Source organism: Nyctereutes procyonoides, unplaced genomic scaffold, assembly GCF_905146905.1.
Source record: "Nyctereutes procyonoides isolate TBG_1078 unplaced genomic scaffold, NYPRO_anot_genome, whole genome shotgun sequence".
NCBI classification, from domain to species: domain Eukaryota; kingdom Metazoa; phylum Chordata; class Mammalia; order Carnivora; family Canidae; genus Nyctereutes; species Nyctereutes procyonoides.
Window position 1 is genome coordinate 31,384,942 of NW_026575125.1, and position 24,186 is coordinate 31,409,127.

At 35.6% G+C, this 24,186-nt stretch overlaps 1 protein-coding gene across 1 annotated transcript in view; it reads left to right on the forward strand.

Annotated features, from left to right (window-relative positions):
* The window catches only part of CFAP47 (cilia and flagella associated protein 47), a 491,966-nt gene that overhangs the window by 319,001 nt on the left and 148,779 nt on the right, over positions 1-24,186 (forward strand). Inside the window, exon 50 of the mRNA XM_055338249.1 lies at positions 20,652-20,786. Within this exon, the coding sequence (XP_055194224.1) occupies positions 20,652-20,786 (135 nt within the window). The remainder of the gene's footprint in view (positions 1-20,651; positions 20,787-24,186) is intronic.

The window sequence follows — 24,186 nt, forward strand, 5'->3', positions numbered from 1 at the left end:
TACATGCGGAAGTGGGTTTGACCCTGGATAAGGCATTTTTTTCAAGCTAAGGCAATGCCCAAAGAAGGCTGACCTCATTCGTGTCTTCCAGTGTCATTCCCTGTAGCTACAGGAATAAGTCCTTCATTCCTGATGAGGAATGTGATTGATGCTGTGCTGTATAGGGTCCACCACAGTTCCATCTGATAAAAATTGGATATGGAGAGATAAGGGAGAAAGGAGAGTCAAATGTATTTCTGATAGTAAGCAACACTAAGGAAGGTGATATAATTAACTGAGAAGTCTGTCAACTATACTTCCTTTAAAAATTTTTTTATTAAAAATTTCAAACATTCACCAGGTTCAAGTGGGATTTATTCCCAGTATACAAGTGTGGTTCAGTTTTCACAAATCTATCAACTTGATACTTCACATTAGTAAGAGAAAGGATAAAAACCAATTATCATTTCAATAGATGCAGAAAAAGCATTTGACAAAGTACAACATCCATTCAGGATAAAAACCCTCAACAAAGTAGGTTTAGAGAGAACATACCTCAACATAATAAAGGCCTTATATGAAAAACCCACAACTAACATCATACTTAATTGGGAAAAACAGAGCTTTTCCACTAAGGTCAGGAATAAGACAGGATGTCTACTCACCCCTTTTATTCAACATAGTGCTGAAACTCCAAGCCACAGCAATCAGACAACAAAAAGAAATAAAAGGCATCCAATCACTAAGGAAGAAATAAAACTCTACTATTCACAGATGACATGATATTCAATGTAGGAAACCTGAAATACTTCACCAAAAAAAACTACTAGAACTGATAAACGAATTCATTAAAGTTGCAGAATACAGGATCAACATATAGAAATTTGTTGGATTTCTATATACCAATAATGAAGAAGCAGAAAGAGAAATTAAAACAATCCAATTTACAATTGCACCAAAAATAGTAAAGTATCTAAGAATAAACTTAACCAAAGAGGTGCAAAAACTGTACTCTGAAAACTATCAAACACTGATGAAAGAAATTGAAAATGACACAAGGAAATGAAAAGACATTTCATGCTCATGAATCGGAAGAACAAATATTGTTAAAATGTCTACTCTACCCAAAGCAATCTACACGCTTAATGCAATTCCTATCAAAATACCAGCAGCATTTTTCATAGAACTGAAAACAGACCCCGAATAGCTAAAGCATTCTTGAAAAAGAAAAACAAAACTGAGGAGCATCTGCGTGGCTCAGTGGTTGAGTGTCCGCCTTCGGCTCAGGTTGTGATCCCAGGGTCCTGGGATTGAGTCCCACATCAGGCTCCTCGCGAGGAGCCTGCTTCTCTCTCTCTGCCTATGTCTCTGCCTCTCTCTGTCTCTCATGAATACATAAATAAAATATTAAAAAAAAAAAAACTGGGGGCAGCCCGGTGGCTCAGCAGTGTAGCACCACCTTCAGCCCAGGGTGTGATCCTGGAGACCTGGGATCGAGTCCCACGTCAGGCTCCCTGCATGGAGCCTGCTTCTCCCTCTGCCTTGGTCTCTGCCTCTCTCTCTCCTTCTCTCTCTCTTTCTCTCTCTCTCATCTCTCATGAATAAATAAATAAAATCTTAAAAAAACTGGAGTTATCACAATACCAGACTTCAAGTTATACTACAAAGCTGTAGTAATTTTTTTCTTAAGTACACCCAACATGGAGCCCAGTGCAGCACTTGAACTCACAACCCTGAGATCAAGACCTGAGCTGAGATCGAGAGTCAGATGCTTAACCAACTGAACCACCCAGACACCCCATAAGCTGTAGTAACTAAAACAGAATGGTACTGGAACAAAGATAGACACATAGATCAGTAGAACAGAATAGAAAATCCATAAATAAACCCCCAACTCTATGGTTAATTAATCTTCAACAAAGGAGGCAAGAATATATAATGGGAAAAAGTCTCCTCAAAAAATGGTGCCAAGAAGACTAGACAGCTACATGCAAATGAATGAAACTGGACCACGTCCTTATGCCATTCACAAAAATAAATTCAAAATGGATTAAATACTTAAAAGACCCAAAACCACAAAAATTCTAGAAGAGAGCACAGGCAGTAATTTCTCTAATATCAGCCATAGCAACATTTTCCTAAATATGTCTCCTGAAGCAAGAGAAATAGCAAAAGTAAAACATTAGTACTACATCAAAATTAGAAGTTTCTGCATAGCAAAGAAAACAATCAACAAGACTATCAAAACTATACTGGAAATAAACTATAACTGATATCACCTCATACCTGTCAAAATGCCTAAAATAAAAAACACAAGAAACAACAAGTGTTGGCAAGGATGTGGGAATGCAAACTGGTGCGGCCACTGTGGAAAACAGTATGGAGTTTCCTCAAAAAGTTAAAAATAGAACTACCCTATGATCCAGTAATGGCACTACTGGGTGTTCATCCAAGCAATAGAAAAACATTAATTCAAAGGGACACATGCACCTTTATGTTTATAGCAGCATTATTTATAATAGCCAAATCATGGACACAGTCCAAGTGTCCATCGACAAAGGAATGGAGAAGTGAGATAGATAGATATATAACAGAATATTATTCAGGCATAAAGATAGAATGAAATCTTACCATTTGCAATGACATGGATGGAGCTAGAGATTATAATGCTAATAAGTCAGAGAAAGACAAATACCATATGATTTCACTCGTGTGTGGAATTTGAAAAACAAACCAAATGAGCAAAGGGGGGGATAAAAGAGAGAGAGAAAGAAGTCAAACCAAGAAATAAACTCTTAACTATAGTGGACAAATTGATGGTTACAAGAAGGGAGGTTGGTGCGGGAGAATGAGTGATACAGATGAAGGGAATTAAAAAGTACAATTATGGTGAGTAGTGAGTAATGTATAGAATTGTTGAAACACCATATTGTACCTAAAACTAATAGAACACTGCTTGTTAACTGCACTGGAATTAAAACCTTAATATAAAAAACTGACAAAAGCTAAAAAAAATATTAAAAATTAAATTTAGAAATTGAAGCGATCAGGAAGGGAGGCCTGTAGGTGCTGGGGTGGCTCAATTGGTTAACTGACTCTTGATTTTGGCTCAGTTCATAATCTCAGGGTTATGGAATCGAGCCTCAAGTCAGGCTCCCCTCTCAGCAGGGAGTCTGCTTGACCCTTTCCTTCTGCTCTTCCCCTGCTTGCATGCTCTCTTTCTCTCAAATAAATAAATAATCTTTAAAAAAAAAAAAAGAGGGAAAGCCTAGTTTTATCTTGATTCGAAAATTATCTTTTTATGTCAACTAATTTCAAAAAAAATTGGAAAAATACTGAATCGGTCAACCTAGAAATGAAAGCATGTGATCTCAGAGGAAAACAGACAGACACAGACAAAACCCAGCAAACAAAAATACTGTGTAAGAAGGCGTGACAGAAATCCTGTGTTAATGACTGAATGCATGAAAACATGATGACTTAACTCTCTCCCTAATGCCCAGATAGTGACCTCATTGGTCCGGATCAATATTAGAATGCAAAAAGCTAATATTACTGTCCCATTATTACAGGATTACTATGTAGCAAAATATAGAGATATAGTAATAAGTTGTTTCTATTTGTAGTTGTGAAATAGATAACCAAATTTCCATTTGTCTCGGGTAGAGGCTTGAGTTTTTATACAAGACTAATGTTGAGGTGAAGATGATTAGGCTTTAGTGGTTGGGATATATGTTAGTAACAATAATCCTTAAATTTATTTTGATTGTGATAACATGGTTCATGAATATGATTTAGGGATAACTATAATCATATATGTTTACAACATAGAGCAACTCACTCCTATATAGCATAAGAAAATGAACTTGTAAAAAAAAAGAAAAAGAAAATGAACTTGTACATGTAAGAATTAAGTTTGTACAATTTTACATATCACTTTTTTCTAATAATTCACTCCAGTTGCTCTTTAATAGTCTACATAGGAATGCCTGTGTCTCTGGTATAACTGTTCTGAGCTCCTTATGAGGATATCACACTGATTTGCTCAGTACCCTCCAGCTTGTGAATATCAGGGTTGTAATATAACTTTAAAAAGCAAATTTAATAACAACAAACAGGAGACTATCTAAACTTGTAGGAATACCTCTTCATTTCCTTTGTATGATGAAAGATGAAGAGCTGAGAAGCTAAATAATTAGTTTGGGGCCTGGTGGTCCAAAAATATAATGTGAAATCTGGACTCCAAGCCATGTAAGTGTCGGCTCTTTAGCTGACAGTTTTGTTCCCTGATTCCCATTTATGGCCCCAAGATCTAACACTCCAGGCCATCACAAAGTAGCCCATTTCTCAGAACAAATGTCATCTCCAGTGATGACTCAATACAATGGATCCCTGCTTTCTTAGCTTCTATGTGTGTTTAACCTAAAATTTTCAGTTGAGAGAGGATTTTCTGAACATCTCTTCCAATATATTATAGAAAAGACAATCCCTAAATATATTTTTTAAAGATTTATTTATTTATTCATTCATTCATTCATTCATTTGAGAGAGATGGTGGGAGAGAGAGCACAAATGGAGAGATGGATAGAGGAAGAGGGATAGAGAAAATCCAAGCAGACTCCCTGCTGAGTGCAGAGCCTGACCCAGGGCTTGATCTCACAACCCTGAGATTATGACCTGAGTCAAAATCAAGAGTTGGATGCTTAACTGACTGAGCTACCCAGGTGCTCCCCTAAATATTTTTAAACAACTTTTATCTAATTGTTAATTAGTACATTTGACTTTATTAACCTAAGTATGAGATCTGATAATTATCTCCTCCGAACTCTTACTTTTGAGAAACATACTTTCATCTCCTAGGAAAAAGTCTTTAGAAATTCTTACAATCATTAATAGCATTTATTTGTGACCAAAGAAAGGAGTAACGTGAACTCGAGTAGTTGAATATCTTACCTTTGTCTACAGAGTTGACAGAAGTACAAAAGAGAAAGGCAGTGACAAGGATAATTTATTGAATTGCAAGTCATTTAAATGTATGAGCAAAACTCAGGCTGAAATAATTTAGTATGTTGATCATGGCATGTTAGCCTAAAATGATCTCTAAATATTAAACAACAAGAATACTTTTACACCTAAAACTAATGCAATGTTATATGTTCATTGTATCTCAGGTAAAAAATTAAAAATGAAAAAAATTAAAGAATATTTTCACATAGCATTTACTTACACTATCAAGGCTTTAGATGGTACAATGCCCTCATCAGGGTGTTTTAACTCTTTTTTTATTTTATTTATTTTATTTATTTATTTTATTTATTCATGAGAAATACAGAGAGAGAGAATGAGAGGCAGAGACACAGGCAGAGGGAGGAGCAGGCTCCATGCAGGGAGCCTGATGTGGGACTCGATCCGGAGACTCCAGGATCATGCCCTGGGCCGAAGGCAGGCACTAAACCGCTGAGCCACCCAGGGATCCCCGTGTTTTAACTCTTTGTTCAACATTACAAAACCAAATATTGAGAATCCATGTTTAAGGTGGTTTCCAGTCATTTTAGTAAATTTAGTCTCTGCCCTGAACATTCACGATAGAGTAGTCTGAGATTCTCTCCTGTTATCCATGACCCTTGATAATATGGTAGCTCCAGAAAATAGGTAGCAATGATCATTTTTGATGTAGCCAGCAATTACCTTGTATTTTTTCAATAGCAGCTAAAAGTGGTCTTTTACTTGCTGGAAAGTGATTGTATTCATTCAGTTCAATACAATTGTAAATTATAGCTAAGATTCCTTTCTGCAAATTTGCAGTTCGGAAGTTCTTACACTGGAATGAAATCTGTTATGACATTGGCACAAGAAACCCTCGTCCAAACAATTGCAAACAAAGCTTTTAGTCAGCTTTACTAAAGACTTTAAAAAAAATTTCCCATAAACTTCTGTTTAGTGTCAAAACAAAATTTTTCTGTGTGCACAATAAAGTTCTTATGTTAGGCCTATGTTTAAACAAGATAGAAATCGTTTTTATATTTAGCATTCTGCTACTCTCTGAAATTATACACTCTCCAGAAAGATGTATATTACCAGTTGCCATCTTTAAAATACAAATTAAGTTCAAAATTTGATTTCTAATATTGTATGTGATGAGAGGCACTGCCTATCACATGTATTTTCAGAGCGTGATGCTGAGCAAAAGTAGTGCTATTTAAATTTGCATTTTTCATTTAAAGCTTGGGTACTATATTCATGTGAACCACCACATTGCACTGGTAAAATTGCATATCTTTAACTTTGCTGTTTCCTATTTTACTGTTATTGTGTTGCAAAGGAATATATTCAGAAGTCAAACGTGACTTTGGCATCCAATTATATCATTCTCCGGTTCTGTGACCTTGACCTCACCTCACTAACCTCAGGTTTCTTACATGTAAAATATTGATAGTGTTTAATCTTTCAGGGTGGTCATGGGCATAAAATGGGAGTTTATAAAAACTGCTCATCTAGTAGGTTCTCAAATAATGTTTAGCACGCTTACTTAATATGTTATCTCCCATTTTTTAAAAATCTCCTAATACAATATGAATTTCCAGTGGGCTTTGCAGCTTCTTTAATCCCCACTCTATCCGAGTTTGTCTCAGTGAAAATGACAGAAACTTGGCCAAAACTGAACTTGGATCTTCCTGGCTTCTTCCCATCGCCATTGTGGACTGGGGCATAGTTGTGGAGGCATGAAAACCAGTCATTTCTACTAGTCTTCAAAACAAATGTTGGTTGCTATAAAGCATTTTTCTTGCTTGTTTAGGTGAAGGAAATATTTTGCAAAAGCAGGGCCTTGAGGTATTGTGGAGAGAATGAATTGGGTTTGCTTGGATCCTCTCGTGCTCCTTTGGGCTCTCCTCTTTGCTTTTACTATGTCTGCTTTCCCCTGCCACCTGTGCTCTGATGTTTCATGACAGCTTTGGCCATCTGTGTGGCATTACCCTTCAGGGTTTGTGAGCACTAAACTTTTTCTTCCAGCGCCTGTTCCCAAAATCAAAATAAATATTCTAGTCTCGAGGACCACTCAGATGATTGGTTACAGATAAATTCCATCATATTACTAGATCAGTAAGTGATGGCATATACTGTTTTTTTATGCCTTTATGTTAGATAATTTGTCCTTTGACTGCCAGGCCAAGCATTGGCCTCCAGACCAACATCTGGCATATAGCTGCAGGTGTCTGGTCAATGCTGAATAGAAGAATTAATACATTTCAAAAATAGAATTGCTTCTAAAATATTTCAGAAATTACTTGGTAGTACAATAATAGGAGTGCAGCAACAATCTGAGAACAATGGTTTATAAACTTGGAGAAAAACATAAATTTGATAACTGGATTGACTTCATTAAACTGAAGGAAGGTACTCTTGCATCTCCAGTGTTTGCCATGAGGCCCACATTTAATTGATACAACACTCACTTGTAATTCTTGATTATGTGTCAGAAACATAGTTCTTCCTGGGAGGGCAAGGCAGGCTATGGATGCTCTATTGAATATAAATTTAGGTTGCTCTTTATATTCAAATTTTAAACTGCTAAGGTATATGTAGTATTGTTATGGAAAGGAAATCTTTCTTTTAATCTGGGTATGTGTATATGTGTGAGTATGTATGTGTGTGTGTGTGTGTGTGTCCTACTTTAACAGTCAAAAGAATTGTGTATTTTGTGAGGAGTTATTTACAGTAAAAGAAAAATATGATTTGGCAGATCAATGGCTTTTCTCATGTAAGACTTTTGCTTAAGAATCTCAGATACATGGATTTATTATAATTTATTCATACATTTTTATGAAAATTTTAAAATTCTAATCACCCTTCAAAGATAATTTCCTAATATGTGGGGAACTAAGCATAACTGGTTGAGATTAGTAGACTTATAAGATCATTCAGAAATCCTGAAACTAGGGATGCCTGGACGGCTCAGTTGATAAAGCATCTTATTCTTGATTTCAGTTCAGGTCATGATCTCAGGGTCTTGAGATCAAGCCTTACGTTGAGCTCTGTTCTGTGCATGAAGCCTGCTTAAGATTCTCTCTGTCTCCTTCTCCCTTGGCCTCATCACCGCCCTTAAATTAATAAAAAGAAAAAAAGAAATATTGAAACTAATACTTTTTTTAGCATTTTCTTTTAACACGGAACTTCAAAATATTTTACAAATACTTGTCAACATTTGCCTCTCACCACACAGCATTTTTATGAAAAAGCAATCTCCCCATTTTATTGTTCAGATAGAGCCTAAGGATGCTTTTTAATACTAAAATGCATTTTTTCATGCAGAAATTACTCATAGAAATAAGTCTAAAGTAAAATTAACAAAACAAATGAAGGCTTTACATGGAGGCTTGAGAAGACACCTCGAATGGTGATTCCAAACAAATGAGCAAACAGTTGCATTTGATATCAGTGAAACATACATGAATTTATGGAACTGAGAGATGTAAATGAATAGAAGTGATGGATAAATGAGAGATAGATTTATAATGAAGACTTTAATATGATGCTGCATTAATTATCCTGCATTAATTATCTCATACACGATACTATATACTGCTGGAAAGATACTCATAATTGGCTGTGAACTTCACTTACACATCCTGCTTAAACATTACATTCAATTTGGGGTGACAGTTATCAAATCCTGTTGTTATCCTGCTCAGTAGCAATGAGTAAAATATCTGAAATACAAAGTATGCTTTTTACAGTTTTATTGTGGTATATTTAACATATAATAAACCGTGCATATTTAAAGGATACAATTTGAGAAGCTTTAACACATGCATACAACTATGAATCCAAGGTTACAAATCAAATAATGAATATGTCATCTCCCAAAATTTCCTTGTGTCCATTTTTAAGCCTTTCAGCCCCCCCCTTCCCTCCCCTCATGTGACAAACCACTCTTGCCCTAGGCAATAATTTATCTGGGTTTTTTTTGGTCACTTTATGTGCATTTGGTAGCAATGTATAAAAATGAAATCATACAATGTATACCCTTTTGAGAGGTTGTTTTCTTTTATGCAACATAACTATTTTAAGATCTATCCACACAGTGCCTGTATCAATAGTATTCCTTTATTGCTGAGGAGTAGTCCGTTGAATGGATATACCACAATTTGTTCATCTACCTGTTGATGGGCATTTGGGATTTTTCATTTTTTGGTAATAACAAATAAGTTGATATGAGCACATTTAAAAATCTTTGCATGGGCATACACTTTCATTCATCTCGAGTAAATCACTTATATGTGGGATGGCTGGGTAATATGGTAGTTGAATTTATAATGTTTAAAGAAATACCTGCCAACAGTTTCTCAAGGAGATTGTTCCTTTTTTCCATTCCCACCTGCACTGCATAAAAGTTTCTCGGGCAGCCTCGGTGGCGCAGTGGTTTAGCGCCGCCTGCAGCCTGGGGTGTGATCCTGGAGACCCGGGATCGAGTCCAGCATCGGACTCCCTGCATGGGGCCTGCTTCTCCCTCTGCCTGTGTCTCTGCCTCTCTCTCGCTCTCTCTGAATGAATAAATAAATAAATCTTAAAAAAAAAGTTCCAGTTTCTCTATATCTTTGACCATATGTAGTAGGGTTTGCCATTTCAATTTTATCCACTTTAACCTTTGTGTAGTACAATTACAGTGTGGTTTTAACCTACATTTCTATAATGAATAATAATGTTAAGCATCTTTTCCTGTGCTTCTTTGTCATCATATGTCTTCTTCTGAAATGTTTTTTCAAGTCTTTTGCCCATCCCTCTCCCTACATTGAGTTGTTTGTTTTTTGGTTGCTGAATTTTCAGAGTTTTAAAAATTGATTCTGGATGCATGTTTTTTATCAGATACATTCTTTAAAATTTTCTCTCCTGAAGTGTGGAGAATCAAAGTGTGCTTTGATTTTCTTAATGGTGTCTATTGAGTAGCAGAATTTTTTCCCAGCATTGACAAATAAAAATTGTGTATATTTAAGATGCACAGTATGATGATTTGATATATGTATACACTGTGAAAGATTATACAAGTTTTTGATATTGATGAAATGCAATTTATCACTTTTTCTTTCATGAATCAAGAAGAAACATGTGGTTTTAATGACAACCTAGATTACTACTGCTTTCACATTTTGCCCCAGTAATGAAAGCATAGCTTCTTGCTAAAGCTAAAATATAATGAACCATACTCTACAACAGAAATCTGAATCCTGTAGATTTTATTAATCTTTCTCTATTGTCTATTGTGTCTTCTGTTATACACACTTCAAAAATGTGTTATAAAAAGAACAAACAGTATAATACCACAAAAAAATGGATTCCTAAACAACTACAATTGGATGCTAGACTACTATATATTTTATCTTAAAAATTAAGAGCTTAAAAGGAATAGAAGACAAGAACTGTTATTATACACAAAATAAAAGCAGATATGGCTACAGCACTGGGTTTCTTAGCCATCAAATTTTGTTTTTCCAGCTTGCCTTTTGGTCCTCTAGATAGGGAAAATAAAACAAAAGAAAATGAGTTAGAAATGTGGTTAAAAGGAAGTAAGAAAAAGAGAGAGAAAGGAAGGAAAGGGTTAACAGAGATATCCTTTGGCTTTCATTTTTAGTCTTGCTTCAGATATTTTCAGGTAGTGTATTAGAGAAACAAAACAATTAAAATTCATTTTATCATGTGTAGTATAATGTGCATAGAGCAGATATTTATGAAAACCCTTCTCAACAGAATTAACGTACCTCCAAGAAATTCACAAGGTGATAAAGGCCCAGCCCAGAAATTTTCCTTAACCATAATATTCCTCATTAGCGATAGGGAGTGGTGAAGCATGAAGCCAGAGAGAAAGCAGGATGGGTGTGGGGGAACGAAGTGCAAAGAGGTCAAAGACCTTGCCAGGTTCAGCTGTTGCCATGGAAACTTGCTTTGGGAAGTTTTCTAAAGGGTGAAATAGTTTAGATAATCAGTGAGCAGTATCTGAAACCTATTACTTTAGGTCGAAATAAGTGTTTTGTAAGTATGTGAGCTATTTTGCTATTTTTCCAGCGAAAAGCCCATTTCTTCTGTGGTATATTTGGTGATAGTTAGACATAATGTGCCATTTTCCACGTTCTATGTCAGGTAAACGTATGCCTTTGTCACTTACTAACTGTAGGACCTGGAGTGAGTTACTGAACTTCTGTACAGCCCAGGTTGCTCAGCTTTAAAATGAGTCTAACGAGGAATTAATGTCTATGCTCATTAAAGGGGTTCAATAGATAATGAATGGGAGGCATTCAGCATACGCCCAAATTCAATAAACGCTATTTTACATTATTTTCAAAAGACTAACCATTGATATAAAACTGCATTGCTCAGGCTTTAAACTTGAGCCTGATATTGACATTTTACAAGATAGTATGACATTAGCGAAAAACAATTCCTAATGAAAAACAAGCTATATACTAGGAAATGTTTGTTTTGACCATTACAAATGCATTTTGAAAAAAATCAAATATGTAGACTGTTTAGTAGAGAAAAAAAATCCACTTGTCAAAATAAAAGCTTGAGCTATTGAAAATAATAACAGCTGTAATTACAATCCCTATTAGATTTTTTTAGTAACACTCATTTCAGACAAACTGAAAGCCTCCATTAAGTCAGTGATGCTCTATCTTAGAGAGTTGCTTTGTACACTACTATTATTTCTGTTATACCCAGAGTTTTTCCAAAATAGTCTTATAGTTTTTTTATCACTCTGATAAACTGAGGTACCAACAAACAACCTTTTATTTACTATTGTTCCCCTTTGGATTGGTTGACTTTAGGCCGAACAGAGGAATATAGGAAGTCAAATAACCACACATGCTTAGTGTGGAAAAATATTATCACCTTTTGAAACACGTATCTTCATAATCATTATTTCCAGCATTTGGATCAAGGGTTCATTGCTGATAGTTACTGAGTCTAATGTTACTCTTTGTAATAAGTTTAGAAGAATTTGATGCTTGTCTCTTCTACCATAGCAATTCATAACCAAAAATTAAGATGCAATTAAAAAATGTAATTGTGGGGCAGCCCCGGTGGTGCAGCGGTATAGCACCGCCTTCAGCCCAGGGTGTGATCCTGGAGTCCCGGGATCGAGTCCCACGTCGGGCTCCCTGCATGGAGCCTGCTTCTCCCTCTGCCTGTGGCTCTGCCTCTCTCTCTCTCTGAATAAATAAATAAATCTTTTTAAAAAAATAAAAAATAAAAATGTAATTGTATAGAAATAAAATTAAATTGCCAAGAGAAAGGTTTTTTTTACTGGAAAGAAATTGTGTATAAATTCACACATAATTCTAAGATACATTGTTTTAAAGTGTTCTTTCAGTTAAAACATTAGCTACTATATAGACCTATAATTCCATAGTTCTCTTCATTTATTTCTAATTTTTGAGATAAATACTTAATTTCTCATGCTGGCATATAATATACAGTCTTGTTATACTCATGTAAGGCTTTTGAATTGTTTTACAAATTATTGTTCAATTTCTTTTTGTTAAGGGACAATAAAACTGTAATGTTTAGATGGGTATGTTGGAGGAAGAAAAATATGCTGAGTATATAAATAAGCTGAAATGAGAAAGAATGGAGAATGTGTGCTTTTAATTCTTGAGAGTATTTCATAGTATTTGAAATATTGATTAGGTTCCCTTATTATTCAGTGCAAACATATTGTTTAACATTATGTAGGCTTATCCAAATAAGCTTTATCTAACTGAGTTGTTTTTCTTAAAAGTTTCCTTTTCAAATTGTTCATTACAATTGTATAGAAATTTAACTACTTTTGTTTATTGATTTTGTATCCTGCATATTTACTGAATGCATTTATTAGGTCTAATATTTTTTTGTATGTAATCATTAAGGTTTTCTCTATATGAAATTGTGTCATCTGCAAATATAATTATACTTCTTCCTGTCCAATTTGGATACCTTTATTACTTTTTCTTGCATAATTGCTCTGGCAAGAAATTCCAGTATTATGTTGAATAGAAGTGGCTAAACCAAACATCCTTCTCTTGTTTCTGATCTTAGAGGAAAAGATTTTAGTCTCTTACCACTCATTTGATAATAGCTGTGAATTTTCATATGTGGCTTTTTGAGGAAGTTCTATCCCTAATTTATTTTTATCATGAAAGGATGTTGAATTTTGCCAAATACTTTTTATCCATCAGTTGAGGTGATCATGTTTGTTTTCATTCTGTTAATGCGGTTTATTATGTTGATTGATTTGTGTATGTTGAGCCACTCTTCCTTCCTTCCTTCATTCATTCATTGATTCTTGGAATGAATCGCATTTGACCATAGTATATAATCTTTATAATGTGCTGCTGAATTCAACTTGCTAGTATTTTGTTGAAAAGTTTTATATTAATGTTCATCAGGGATATTGGATTTTAGTTTTCTTTTCTTGTCCTATCTTTGTTTTTCTATCAGGACATTGCTGGCCTCCTAGAATGAGTTAGGATGTTTTCCCTTCTCTTCAGTTTTTAAGTGTTTGAGAAAAAAATAATATTAATATTAAGTCTTCTTTAAATATTTGATAGAATTCAACAATGAAGCCATCTCGTTCTGGGCTTTTCTTTGTAGGAAGAGTTTTGATTACTCATTCAATCCTTTTACTAGTTTTATGTCTATTCAGGTTATCTCTTATTCATGAGCAGTTTTAATAGATTCTGTACTTCTAGGAAATTGGTCATTTCATCTAAGTTACCCAATGGGGGGGGTATATAGTTGTTCATAGTATTCTCTTATAATGCTTTTTATTTTGGTGAAGACAACATAATGTCCCCACTTTATTTCTGATTTTATTAATTTGACTCTCCAATCCTCTTTTCTTAATTACTTTAAAGGTCTGCCAATTATGTTGACCTTTCCAAAGAGCCAATATTTTTGTTTATTGTTTTTCTCTGTTTTATTTACCTCCACTCTGATCTTTATTATCTCCTTCCTTTTGTTAGTTTTGAGTTTAGTTTGCTCTTCTTTTTCTAGTTCCATAACAATGTGCAATTAGTTGTTTTTTATTTTATTTTATTTTATTTTATTTTATTTGGTGGGTTTGAACTTATGACCCTGAGATCAAGACCTGAACTGAAATCAAGAATCAGATGCTTAACCTACTGAGCCACCCAGGCACCACAGTTTGTTGATTTTAGATTAATCTTTTTAAAGTATGCTTTTGCTACTATGAATTGCCCTCTTAGTGCTGGTCTCACTGCACCACATGAGTTTTGTATACTGTGTTTTCATTTTCAATCGTCAGATATTTTCTAATTTCCATTGTGGCTTCTTCTTTAAAATATTGATTAAGAGTTTATTGTTTCATCTCCAAATTGAATTTCCACATTTTCTCCCATTATTGATTTGTACTTTCATTCCATTGTGATAAGAAAAGATGCTTTGTATGATTTACATTTTTTTAAATGTATTAAGATATGTTTTGGGGCCTCACATCTGATCTGTTCTGGACAGTGTTCCATGTTGATTTAAGAAGAATGTGTATTCATTCTACTATTGTTGAGTGGAATGTTCTATATAATCCAATTAGGTCTACTGGTTTTATAGTGCTGTTCACATCCTCTATTTCTTTATTGGCCTTCTGTCTAGTTGTTCTGTCCATTGATGAAAGTGAGGTACTGAAGGTTCCAGCTCTTACTGTAGAATTGTCTATTTCTCCTTCCAGTTCTGTCAATTTTTGTTTCAAATATTGTTGGCCTTGGTTTTTAGGTTTGTATAGATCTATAATGTTATATAATCTTGCCAAGTTGAATTTTTTATTTGATATCTATATATATTGCAAAATAACCATCATAGTAAATCTAGTTAACATCTGTCACTATGCATAGTCACAAAATTTTTTTTCTTATGATGAAAACTTAAGGTCTACTCTTTTAGCAACTTTTAAATATGTGATACAGGATTATTAACTATAATTACCTGCTATACATTACACCCCTGACTTATTTATTTTATAACTGGAATTTTGTACCTTGTGACCTTCTCCACCCATTTCACCCACCCTCCACCCACAATCTATTCTCTGTATATATGAGCTCAAGTGTTTTTGTTTTTGTTTTAGTGAATTGAATCTTTTTCAATTTAGAGTGTCCTTCCCTAACTCTTACAAACTTTTTGGACATCTAATACATGAATGGTATCTTAAATATATTTTTAAAATCTAAAAATACTATTTCAAAGGGATACATGCACCCTGATATTTATAGCAGCATTATCTACAATAGTCAAATTATGGAAACAGCCCAAGTGTCCATCAACTGATGAATGGACAAGGATATATATATATATATATAAAGAATATTAGAATGAATGAAATCTTCCCATTTGCAATGACATAGATGGGACTAGAGAGTATTATGCTAAGTGAAATAAATCAGTGAGAAAAAGAAAAATACCATATGATTTCACTCATATGTGGAATTTAAGAAACAAAACAAATGAACAAAGGAAAAAAGAGAATGAGACAAACCAAGAAACAGACTATTAACTGTAGAGAACACACAAGTGGCTACCGGAGGAGAGTGGGCAGGGGGACAGATTAAATATGTGATGGGATTAAGGAGGGCACTTGTGATGAACACAGGGTGATGTATGGAAGTATTGAATCACTATATTGTACACCTGAAACTAATATTACACTGTATGTTAACTAAGTGGAATTTAAATAAAAGCCTTAAAAAAAGAGAGAAAATCTTAAAACTCAACAATAGGAAAACAAACAACCCAATTCTAAAAATTGGCAAAAGATCTGAAGATACCTCACCAGAGGTATTGGTATTGTGATACCAAATAAATGTATAAAAAGATGTTCAACATCATATCTCTAGGGAACTGCAAATTAAAACAAGATACCAGAGATCCCTGGGTGGCGCAGCAGTTTGGCGCCTGCCTTTGGCCCAGGGCGTGATCCTAGAGACCCGGGATCGAATCCCACATCGAGCTCCCGGTGCATGGAGCCTGCTTCTCCCTCTGCCTATGTCTCTGCCTCTCTCTCTGTGTGTGTGACTATCACAAATAAATAAAAATTATAAATAAATAAATAAATAAATAAATAAATAAATAAATAAAACAAGATACCACTACCTGCCAATTAGGATAAGTAAATTCAAAAGCCCTGACAACACCAGGGGCTGATAAAGATGTGGGACAACAGGAACTTAGATTCATTGATGGTGGGAATGCAAAATGATAGAATGCCACAGCCACTTTGGAAGATAGTTTGGCAGTATCTGACAAAACTAAACATACTCATAACATGATACAGCAATCATAAATATTCATATTTACCCAAATGAGTTAAAAATTTATGTCCATCCAAAAAATCTGCTCATGAATATTTTGTTTTGTTTTTTTAAACGATTTTATTTATTTATTCATGAGAGACACACAGAGAAAGGCAGAGACATAGGCAGAGGGAGAAGCAGGCTTCCTGCAGGGAGCCCAATGCAGGAGTCGATCCCAGGACCCCAAGATCATGCCCTGAGCTAAAGGCAGACAGATAGTCAACCATGGAGCTACCAAGACATTCCCTCATGAATGTTTATAACAGCTTTATTCATAGTTGCCAAAACATGGAGGCAACTATGGTGTTCTATATGGTGAATGGATAAACAGTGGTATATCAGTACAATAGGATATTTTTCAGTGATAAAAACAAATGGCCTAGAATATCTGAATGGCACATTTGGTTAAGTGTCTGACTCTTGATTTCAGCTCAGGTCATGATCTCAAGATTGTGGGATCAAGCCCTGTATCAGGCTCTATGCTCAGCATGGAGTCTGCTTGAGATTCTCTCTCCCTCTCCCTCTGCCCCCACCTCTCTCTCTCTCTGAAATAGATAAATAAATCTTTTTTAAAAATAGCCAATCAAGCCACAAAAAAAAACATAAGCTTAAATATATATTGCTAAGTGATAGAAGTCAATCTGAGAAGGCCACATGCTGTATGATTTCAACTATATGACATTCCAGAGAGGTAAAAGATTAGTGATTGCCAGTTCTATAGAGTGGAGTACAGGGGATTTTTAGAGCAGCGAAACTATTCCACATGATAGTGTAATGGTAGATACATGATATCACATATTTGCCAAAGCTTTTTGTATACAGCACAAAAAGTTAGCCAGAATGTAAGCTATGGAATTTAGTTAATAATGGTGTATCATTATTGGCTCATCAATTGCAAGTAATATATTACACTAATGCAAGATGTTTCTAATATGTGAAACAAGAGGGGATATATAGGAACTCTGTACACCCATTTTTTAAAAAAGATTTCTATTTATTTATTCATGAGACAGAGAGAGAGAGAGAGAGAGAGGCAGAGCTACAGGCAAAGGAAGAAGCAGGCTCCACGCAGGGAGCCCGATGCGGGACCCAATCACGGGTCTCTAGGATCATGCCCCAGGCTGAAGACGGCGCTAAACCGCTGAGCCACCCGTGCTGCCCTACACCTATTTTTTAAATAAACCTTAAACTGTGCAAAAAATTAAATCTATTAATTAAGTAAAAAATAGTATGAACTTTGAAGCAGAATACATGTTTTCAAATTCCAGCTGTATTATTATGAGCTAATTGACTTTGGGCAAGCAACTAAACTTTCTTGTGTCAGTTTCTCTTCTTTAAAATGGAAATAATATATCATACTCAATGGTGAAAAACTGAGAGCTTTTTTGCTAAGGTCAGAAACAGCACAAGGATATCCACTCTCACTACTTTTATTCAAAATAGTATTGGAAGTCCTAGCTATAGCAGTCAGACAACATAAAGAAATAAAAGGCATCCAAATTGGTAAAGAAGAAGTAAAACTCTCACTATTTGCAGATGACATGATACTCTATATAGAAAACCCTAAAGACTGCCAAAAAACTACTAGAACTGATAAATGAAATCAGTAAAGTCACAAGATACAAAATCAACATACAGAAATGTGTTACATTTCTATATACTAATAATGAAGCAGCAGAAAGAGAAATGAAGAAACAACCCAATTTACAATTGCACCAAAAATAATAATGACATAGCCAATAAAGGGTGAGTATACAAAATACATTAAAGAACTAATGATAGTCAATACCCAAAAAATAATTCAATTGAAAAAATGGGCAGAAGACATGAACAGATATTTTTCCAAAGAAGACATCCAGATGGTCAACAGACAGTGAAAAAATACTTGCTCTCACCCATCATCAGTGAAATGCAAATCAAAACTACCATTGATATCACCTCATACCTGTCAGAATGCTTAAAATCAAAACACAAGAAACAGCAAGTGTTGATGAAAATGTAGAGAAAAAGGAACACTCATGCACTGTTGGTGGGAATGCAAACTGGTGCAGCCACTGTGGAAAAGAGTATGGAGTTTCCTCAAAAAGTTAAAAACAGAACTACTCTATTCTCCAGTAATGGCACTACTGGGTGCTTACCCAAGCAATAGAAAAACATTAATTCAGAGGGACACATGTACCCCTATGTTTATAGCAGCATTATTTACAATAGCCAAATTATGGAAGCAGCTCAAGTGTCCATCGATAGATGAATGGATAAAGAGGAAGTAGTGTATATATGTACATATATATGTATATGAGTAAAATATATAATGGAATATTATTCAGTCACAGAAAAGAATCAAATTTTGCCATTTGCAACAACATGGATAGAGTTAGAAAGTATAATGGTAAGCAAAATAAGCCAGTCAGAGAAAAACAAATACCATATAATTTCACTCATATGTGGAATTTAAGAAACAAACAAAACTAGTAAAGGAAAAAAAGAGAGAGAGAAAAAAAAAACAAGAAACAGACTCTTAACTATAGAGAACAAACTGATGATTACCTGAGGGGAGGTCGGTGGGGGGATGAGGGAAATAGGGGATGGGTATCAAAGAGTACACTTATGATGAAAAAAAATAAAATGGAGATGATATTAGGACCTACCTCATATTGTTTGGAAAAACTTGTTAATATATGTTAAATCACCTAAAACAATGTATTATATAGTAAGTCCTACATAAGCATAAACTTCAGTTATTTAATCTTCAAAACAGCTAGCACCATTTTACAGATGAGGTAAATAGCATGTTCAAGGCTAAATTAATAGTGGCAGAACAAGTGTTTGAATCCAGGTTCTCTCCAAAGCCTGTGTTCTTTCCACTATGTACCCTGTCTTTTTATAATGTGTTTGTAAGCTCCTATGTAAAATAAAAAAGTGTTTATAATAGGATATGAAATTTAACCTGAAATTTAAGTGGCTTTATGATAGTTCAAAATCAAGAAATTGAAAATGCTAAGATAGGAGTGACATCAGCAGGATGGCAACCTAGGAGAGCTATCACTTGTATCCCTATTCAGCAATAATAATTTGAAAGCCTTCCATGGCAAAAGTGCCTTTGTGGGAGCTGTGGGATCCAGGTGGGAAATTATGAAACCCCAGTGGAATCCAAGACTGAGGAGGGCCATTTTGAAAAGGCAGGCTTGGGCAGCCCCAATGGCACAGCGGTTTGGCGCAGCCTGCAGCCTGGGGCGTGATCCTGGAGACCTGGGATCGAGTCCCACGTCAGGCTCCCTGCATGGAGCCTGCTTCTCCCTCTGCCTATGTCTCTGCCTCTGTGTGTGTGTGTGTCTCTCATGAATAAATAAATAAAATCTTAAAAAAAAAAAAGAAAGAAAGAAAGAAAAGGCAGGCTTGTGCCCGTGTGGTAGACTTGCCAACCATGGTTCTGGCTACAGATCAAGAAACAGTCCCGTTTCCGTGTTGACTCAGTTATAGTCCCATTGGGTTCTCGTTCTGCCGCCAGCACTTTCTGAGGAGGAATTGACAGGAGTCCTTGCCTATCCATATCCTGTGTAAGAACCCCATGGAATTTGGTCCCACCTGTGGGCCCTGAAGTGGCTCATGACCCAGCTTCAACCCCTCTCAGCCATGATTCCCGCCCACGTAGGACCTTGGGGAAGATACACCTGCCTGTGTACCTGAAGCAGGACCTCCAATTTGGTCGAACTGCAGATCCTTAAATGGCCCTGTAACTTGGCCAGCCACTCTCAGCCATGGTCTGAGAACAATCTTGAGACATATGCTTGTCCATGCCCTAGAAGTAGGCCCATTGACCATGATCCGTTTGCACGTGGCCAAGCCTGCCAACCTCAATCCGACTACAGATCCTGAAGCAGTCTGATCTGGTTCCAGACCCTCTCAGCCACAGTCTGGGGCCAATCCTGCCCACTCAGAAGTTGGTACACTGTTGGAAGCACTCCTAGAGACTCAGAGGGAGCCAGTGTAACACCAGAGACACTTTGTAATATCCACTGTCAACCTCCGTTTCATATTTGGGTGAACTGAGGCACATAGCTGGTAACAGACATCCCGGGTTGTGAACCTAGGTATCACATTGCTGGTTTTAATTAAAAACTGATTATCTCTTATACTTAAAAAATAAATATTAATGAATTTTCTATTAAATTGTTCTGTACCACCATCAGGTTTAAGTCTAATACTAACTCCTAGAATTTATGTTTGGCTTTATATTCATTAGTTTCAAGCTAAAGCATCTTTAGTACCTAAAATTGACCTTTCATTTTAGAAAATTAATCCCTGGTTAATCTGGCATCTTGTACTTATGTGTTGTAGGTGCAATTTCGTTTTCTGTTAAAAGCAGACAAGTCGATGACTCTCCCGAAGAGTCAGATCAAGATCAATATCGAGTACTTTCCTTTGAGAAATCATTATCAGAACTATTCCACAAGTCTGATGAGGAAGACTCAGGTAAATTTATGATGAAGGAGTTTCATGATCACTTCTCAATCATTCACTTTTAAAATGAATACATGCTTTGCATTCATAATGTATATACAGCTGTGTGTTGCATATATCTATAAGAATGTTATTGTATTATTTCAGGATTAACTTTATGTAGTTTACTTTCTGGATTTGTACAGCTACTAACATTAATAGATTAAAATACTTCAGCTTGAAGGCTGTCTACTCTTCCATAAGTGAAAAGCTTTACATATACTTGTTATTAAACAGAAAAATTACAGTACATTTCTGATAAAATGTTATTGAGTATATAATTTTAACAATGTAATATGCTTTTCTTCAGCATAGGAGATGATAACAATCTTCCTCATATGCAGAAGAAAATCAGTGCTATTTTTTTCCTTCCTGTGTTATAAAGATTTGAGTGTTGTTAAACATCATATCTTTTGAGTAGAAATTCAAAGGAAATTGAGGTAATGGAGAATTGGAAGGCACAGGGCAGATTTCCTGGAGAATGGGTGACTGAATTCTCTTATGGGTGAGTAGCAGGGACATAAGAGGACGATAGAGAAGAGTGGGTCATTAGGAGCACAGCTGTGGAGACAATGAGGTATATCAAAGAAGAAATCTTTATTGAATGACTTTGCGTTTAGTCAGGATTCTTCAATAAAACAGACACTACCATAATATAATGTAATGTAAATAGGTGCATATTTATATATAGACAGACAGATGTTGAAATTTTTAAGAATTGGCTGACATGATTATGGGGACTGGCAAATCCAAAATCTGTAGGGCAAGCAAGCAGGGCAGAGAATTACAAAAGAGTTGCTAACGCAATCTTGGGTTCAGATGCCTGAAGCAGGCCAGGTAGGCTATAAGCTCAGACAGGGTTTCTCTTTCAGTCTTTAGTAAGAATGGCTTCTTCTTCAGGTAACCTCAGTATTTGCTTTTAAGGCTTCCAACTGATTGGAGGAGGTGCACCCATATTATGCAGGGTAATCTGCTTTACTCAGACTCCACTGTGGAGGGGGACCCTTCACAGCAAGATCTAAGACAAACAACTAGGCATCAGAGCCTAGCCAAGTTGACACATAAAATTAACCATCACAGGATACATGGATTAAGAGTGATATTTAGGCACTATTCAAAATGATTTGGAAAGGGAACAGCAGTTGAGGTCAGCTAGACAGGCCACTGGGACAGCAAACTGGCTTTGAAATGAAGAGAACAATGTATTTATGGTGGCAATGAGGATAGAGACATACCATTAAGGATGGAAAGCATTAGAGACTAGCATTAGATGACTCTTTTTTTTAAGATTTTATTTATTTATTTATTTATTTATTTATTTATTTATTTATTTACCTATTTATTTATTTGAAAGAGAGAGAGAGCACAAGCAGGATTAGGGACAGGGAGGGCGAGAAGCAGACTCCCTGCTCAGCAGGGAGCCCGATGTGGGGCTCAATCCCAGGACTCTGGGATCATGACCCAAGCCAAAGCAGACGCTTAACTGACTGAGCCACCCAGGTGCCACTAGATGACTCTCTTAAGAGAGGAGATGGAAAGAGAGGATTGATTTCAAACACGAACAAGGTTTGTTTGTATCTTGGTGAATAGAAAAATATCAAGCTATTCATTTAGAAATGTTGGGACTTGGTTAAAATAACATTTGTTAAACAGACCCCTGGGATGTCAGATGGTGTGTCACAGTTCAACAAAAGGCCACAAGGAAAAGTGAAATAGAGCTTATTACTCACAGATCTTGGAGAATGCATACTTCACTCCTCGACAGGCCACATAGGGAGGTCGAGGCAGGGTGCAGACAAAGAGAGAAGAAAGACCTGGACATTAGGGTTCTCAGGCAGAATGCTTCAGGGTTCCAGGCTGAGGCCAGATTTGGTTAATTCAAACCAAAAAGAGTAGGATTCTGGTAAGCATCATGGGGGTCTCATCCAAGTGCTGCACAAGGGGAAGGCCCTGAGAGGCAGAGAAGGGTGCTCATCACAAGGGTGGTTAGGGAGCCATATCAGAAATTTATATTTACTTGTAACCATGTGGGCTGGTATCTGATGTGTGCACTCTCCAGAGAGGCTACTGTCAGTTTAAATCCAAATAAATAAATAAATAAATAAATAAATAAATAAATAAATCCCATGCAGCCCATGTGGCCACACAAAATGGATGCAGAGACAGCCATATTATGGAGTAATTTAGTTGAACTATCAATAAGAAGAAATAAAAAGGCTGGGAGATTATAATGCTTGGCACAGTTTTGTACTTCCTGATTTTGATGTGACAGCTAGACATTTATGTGGCAATAGCCAGTCATCATTTGAATATTTGGAGCTGAGGCAAAAAAAAAAATAGGTTGTAAAGATTTAAGATCAAAGAATAGAGGACTGAAAAAAAAAAAGAATAGAGGACTGTTGTAGATGGATTATGGTAGGAGTGAAACCCTCATCAAAATCTAATGAAAAAAAAAGAAAGAAGAAAGAAAGAAAGAAAGAAAGAAGAAAGAAAGAAAGAAGAAAGAAAGAAAGAAAGAAAGAAAGAAAGAAGAAAGAAAAATCTAATGCAAAGAACTATGAAGGAAAGCCAGGTAAAAGTGTTTGAAAGAAAATCAGAATATTATGGCATCATGTTAATGGAATAAAAAGGAGTGATATCTAATTTAAAAATCTTCATGATGACAGGTTGCAAGGTAGATTAAGAGCTAGGAAAAATGCATCTAATAATATTCCAAGTATCCCCAGTTCTTCAAAGTGGTCTGCTGATATCAGATAGGATTAACCTTCCCATCTCCTGTAATAACACAGGACTTTTTCTTACCGATTGCTCAGCAGTGAATCTCTTTTCAATTAGGGAAGTTTCAGTTAGGTAAAATGAATAAGTTCTGGGGAACTAATTAATGTACAGCAACATGATTACAGTTAACACTACAGTGGGTGGGTATACTTGAGATTTGCTTAGAAGGTAGGCCTTAAGTGTCTTCACCACCCCCACCAAAAATCAGTAATTATGTGAGATGATGGATGTGTTAATTAGCTTGACTGTAGTGATTATTTTATAATGCATACCATATCAAACCAAGGTGTACCTTAAATATAATTTTTAATAGTTATACCTCAATAAAGCTAGGACAAAAAAAAAGAAATGAAAACAACTAAATAAGAATTTTTTAACCTTCCAAATAGAAAAACTTGAAAAATATTAGTAACAGTTTTGAGGAGGGTCACATATATTTTTTTTTTGGAGGAGGGTCACGTTTAAAGAGACAATCTTATGCATTATAATAGGAATTTGAGAGCATTTACAATGTTTAAAACTTTTTTTTTAATTTTAAGTAATCTCAGTGCCCAACATGGGACTCAAACTTACACCCCCAAGATTAAGGGTCACA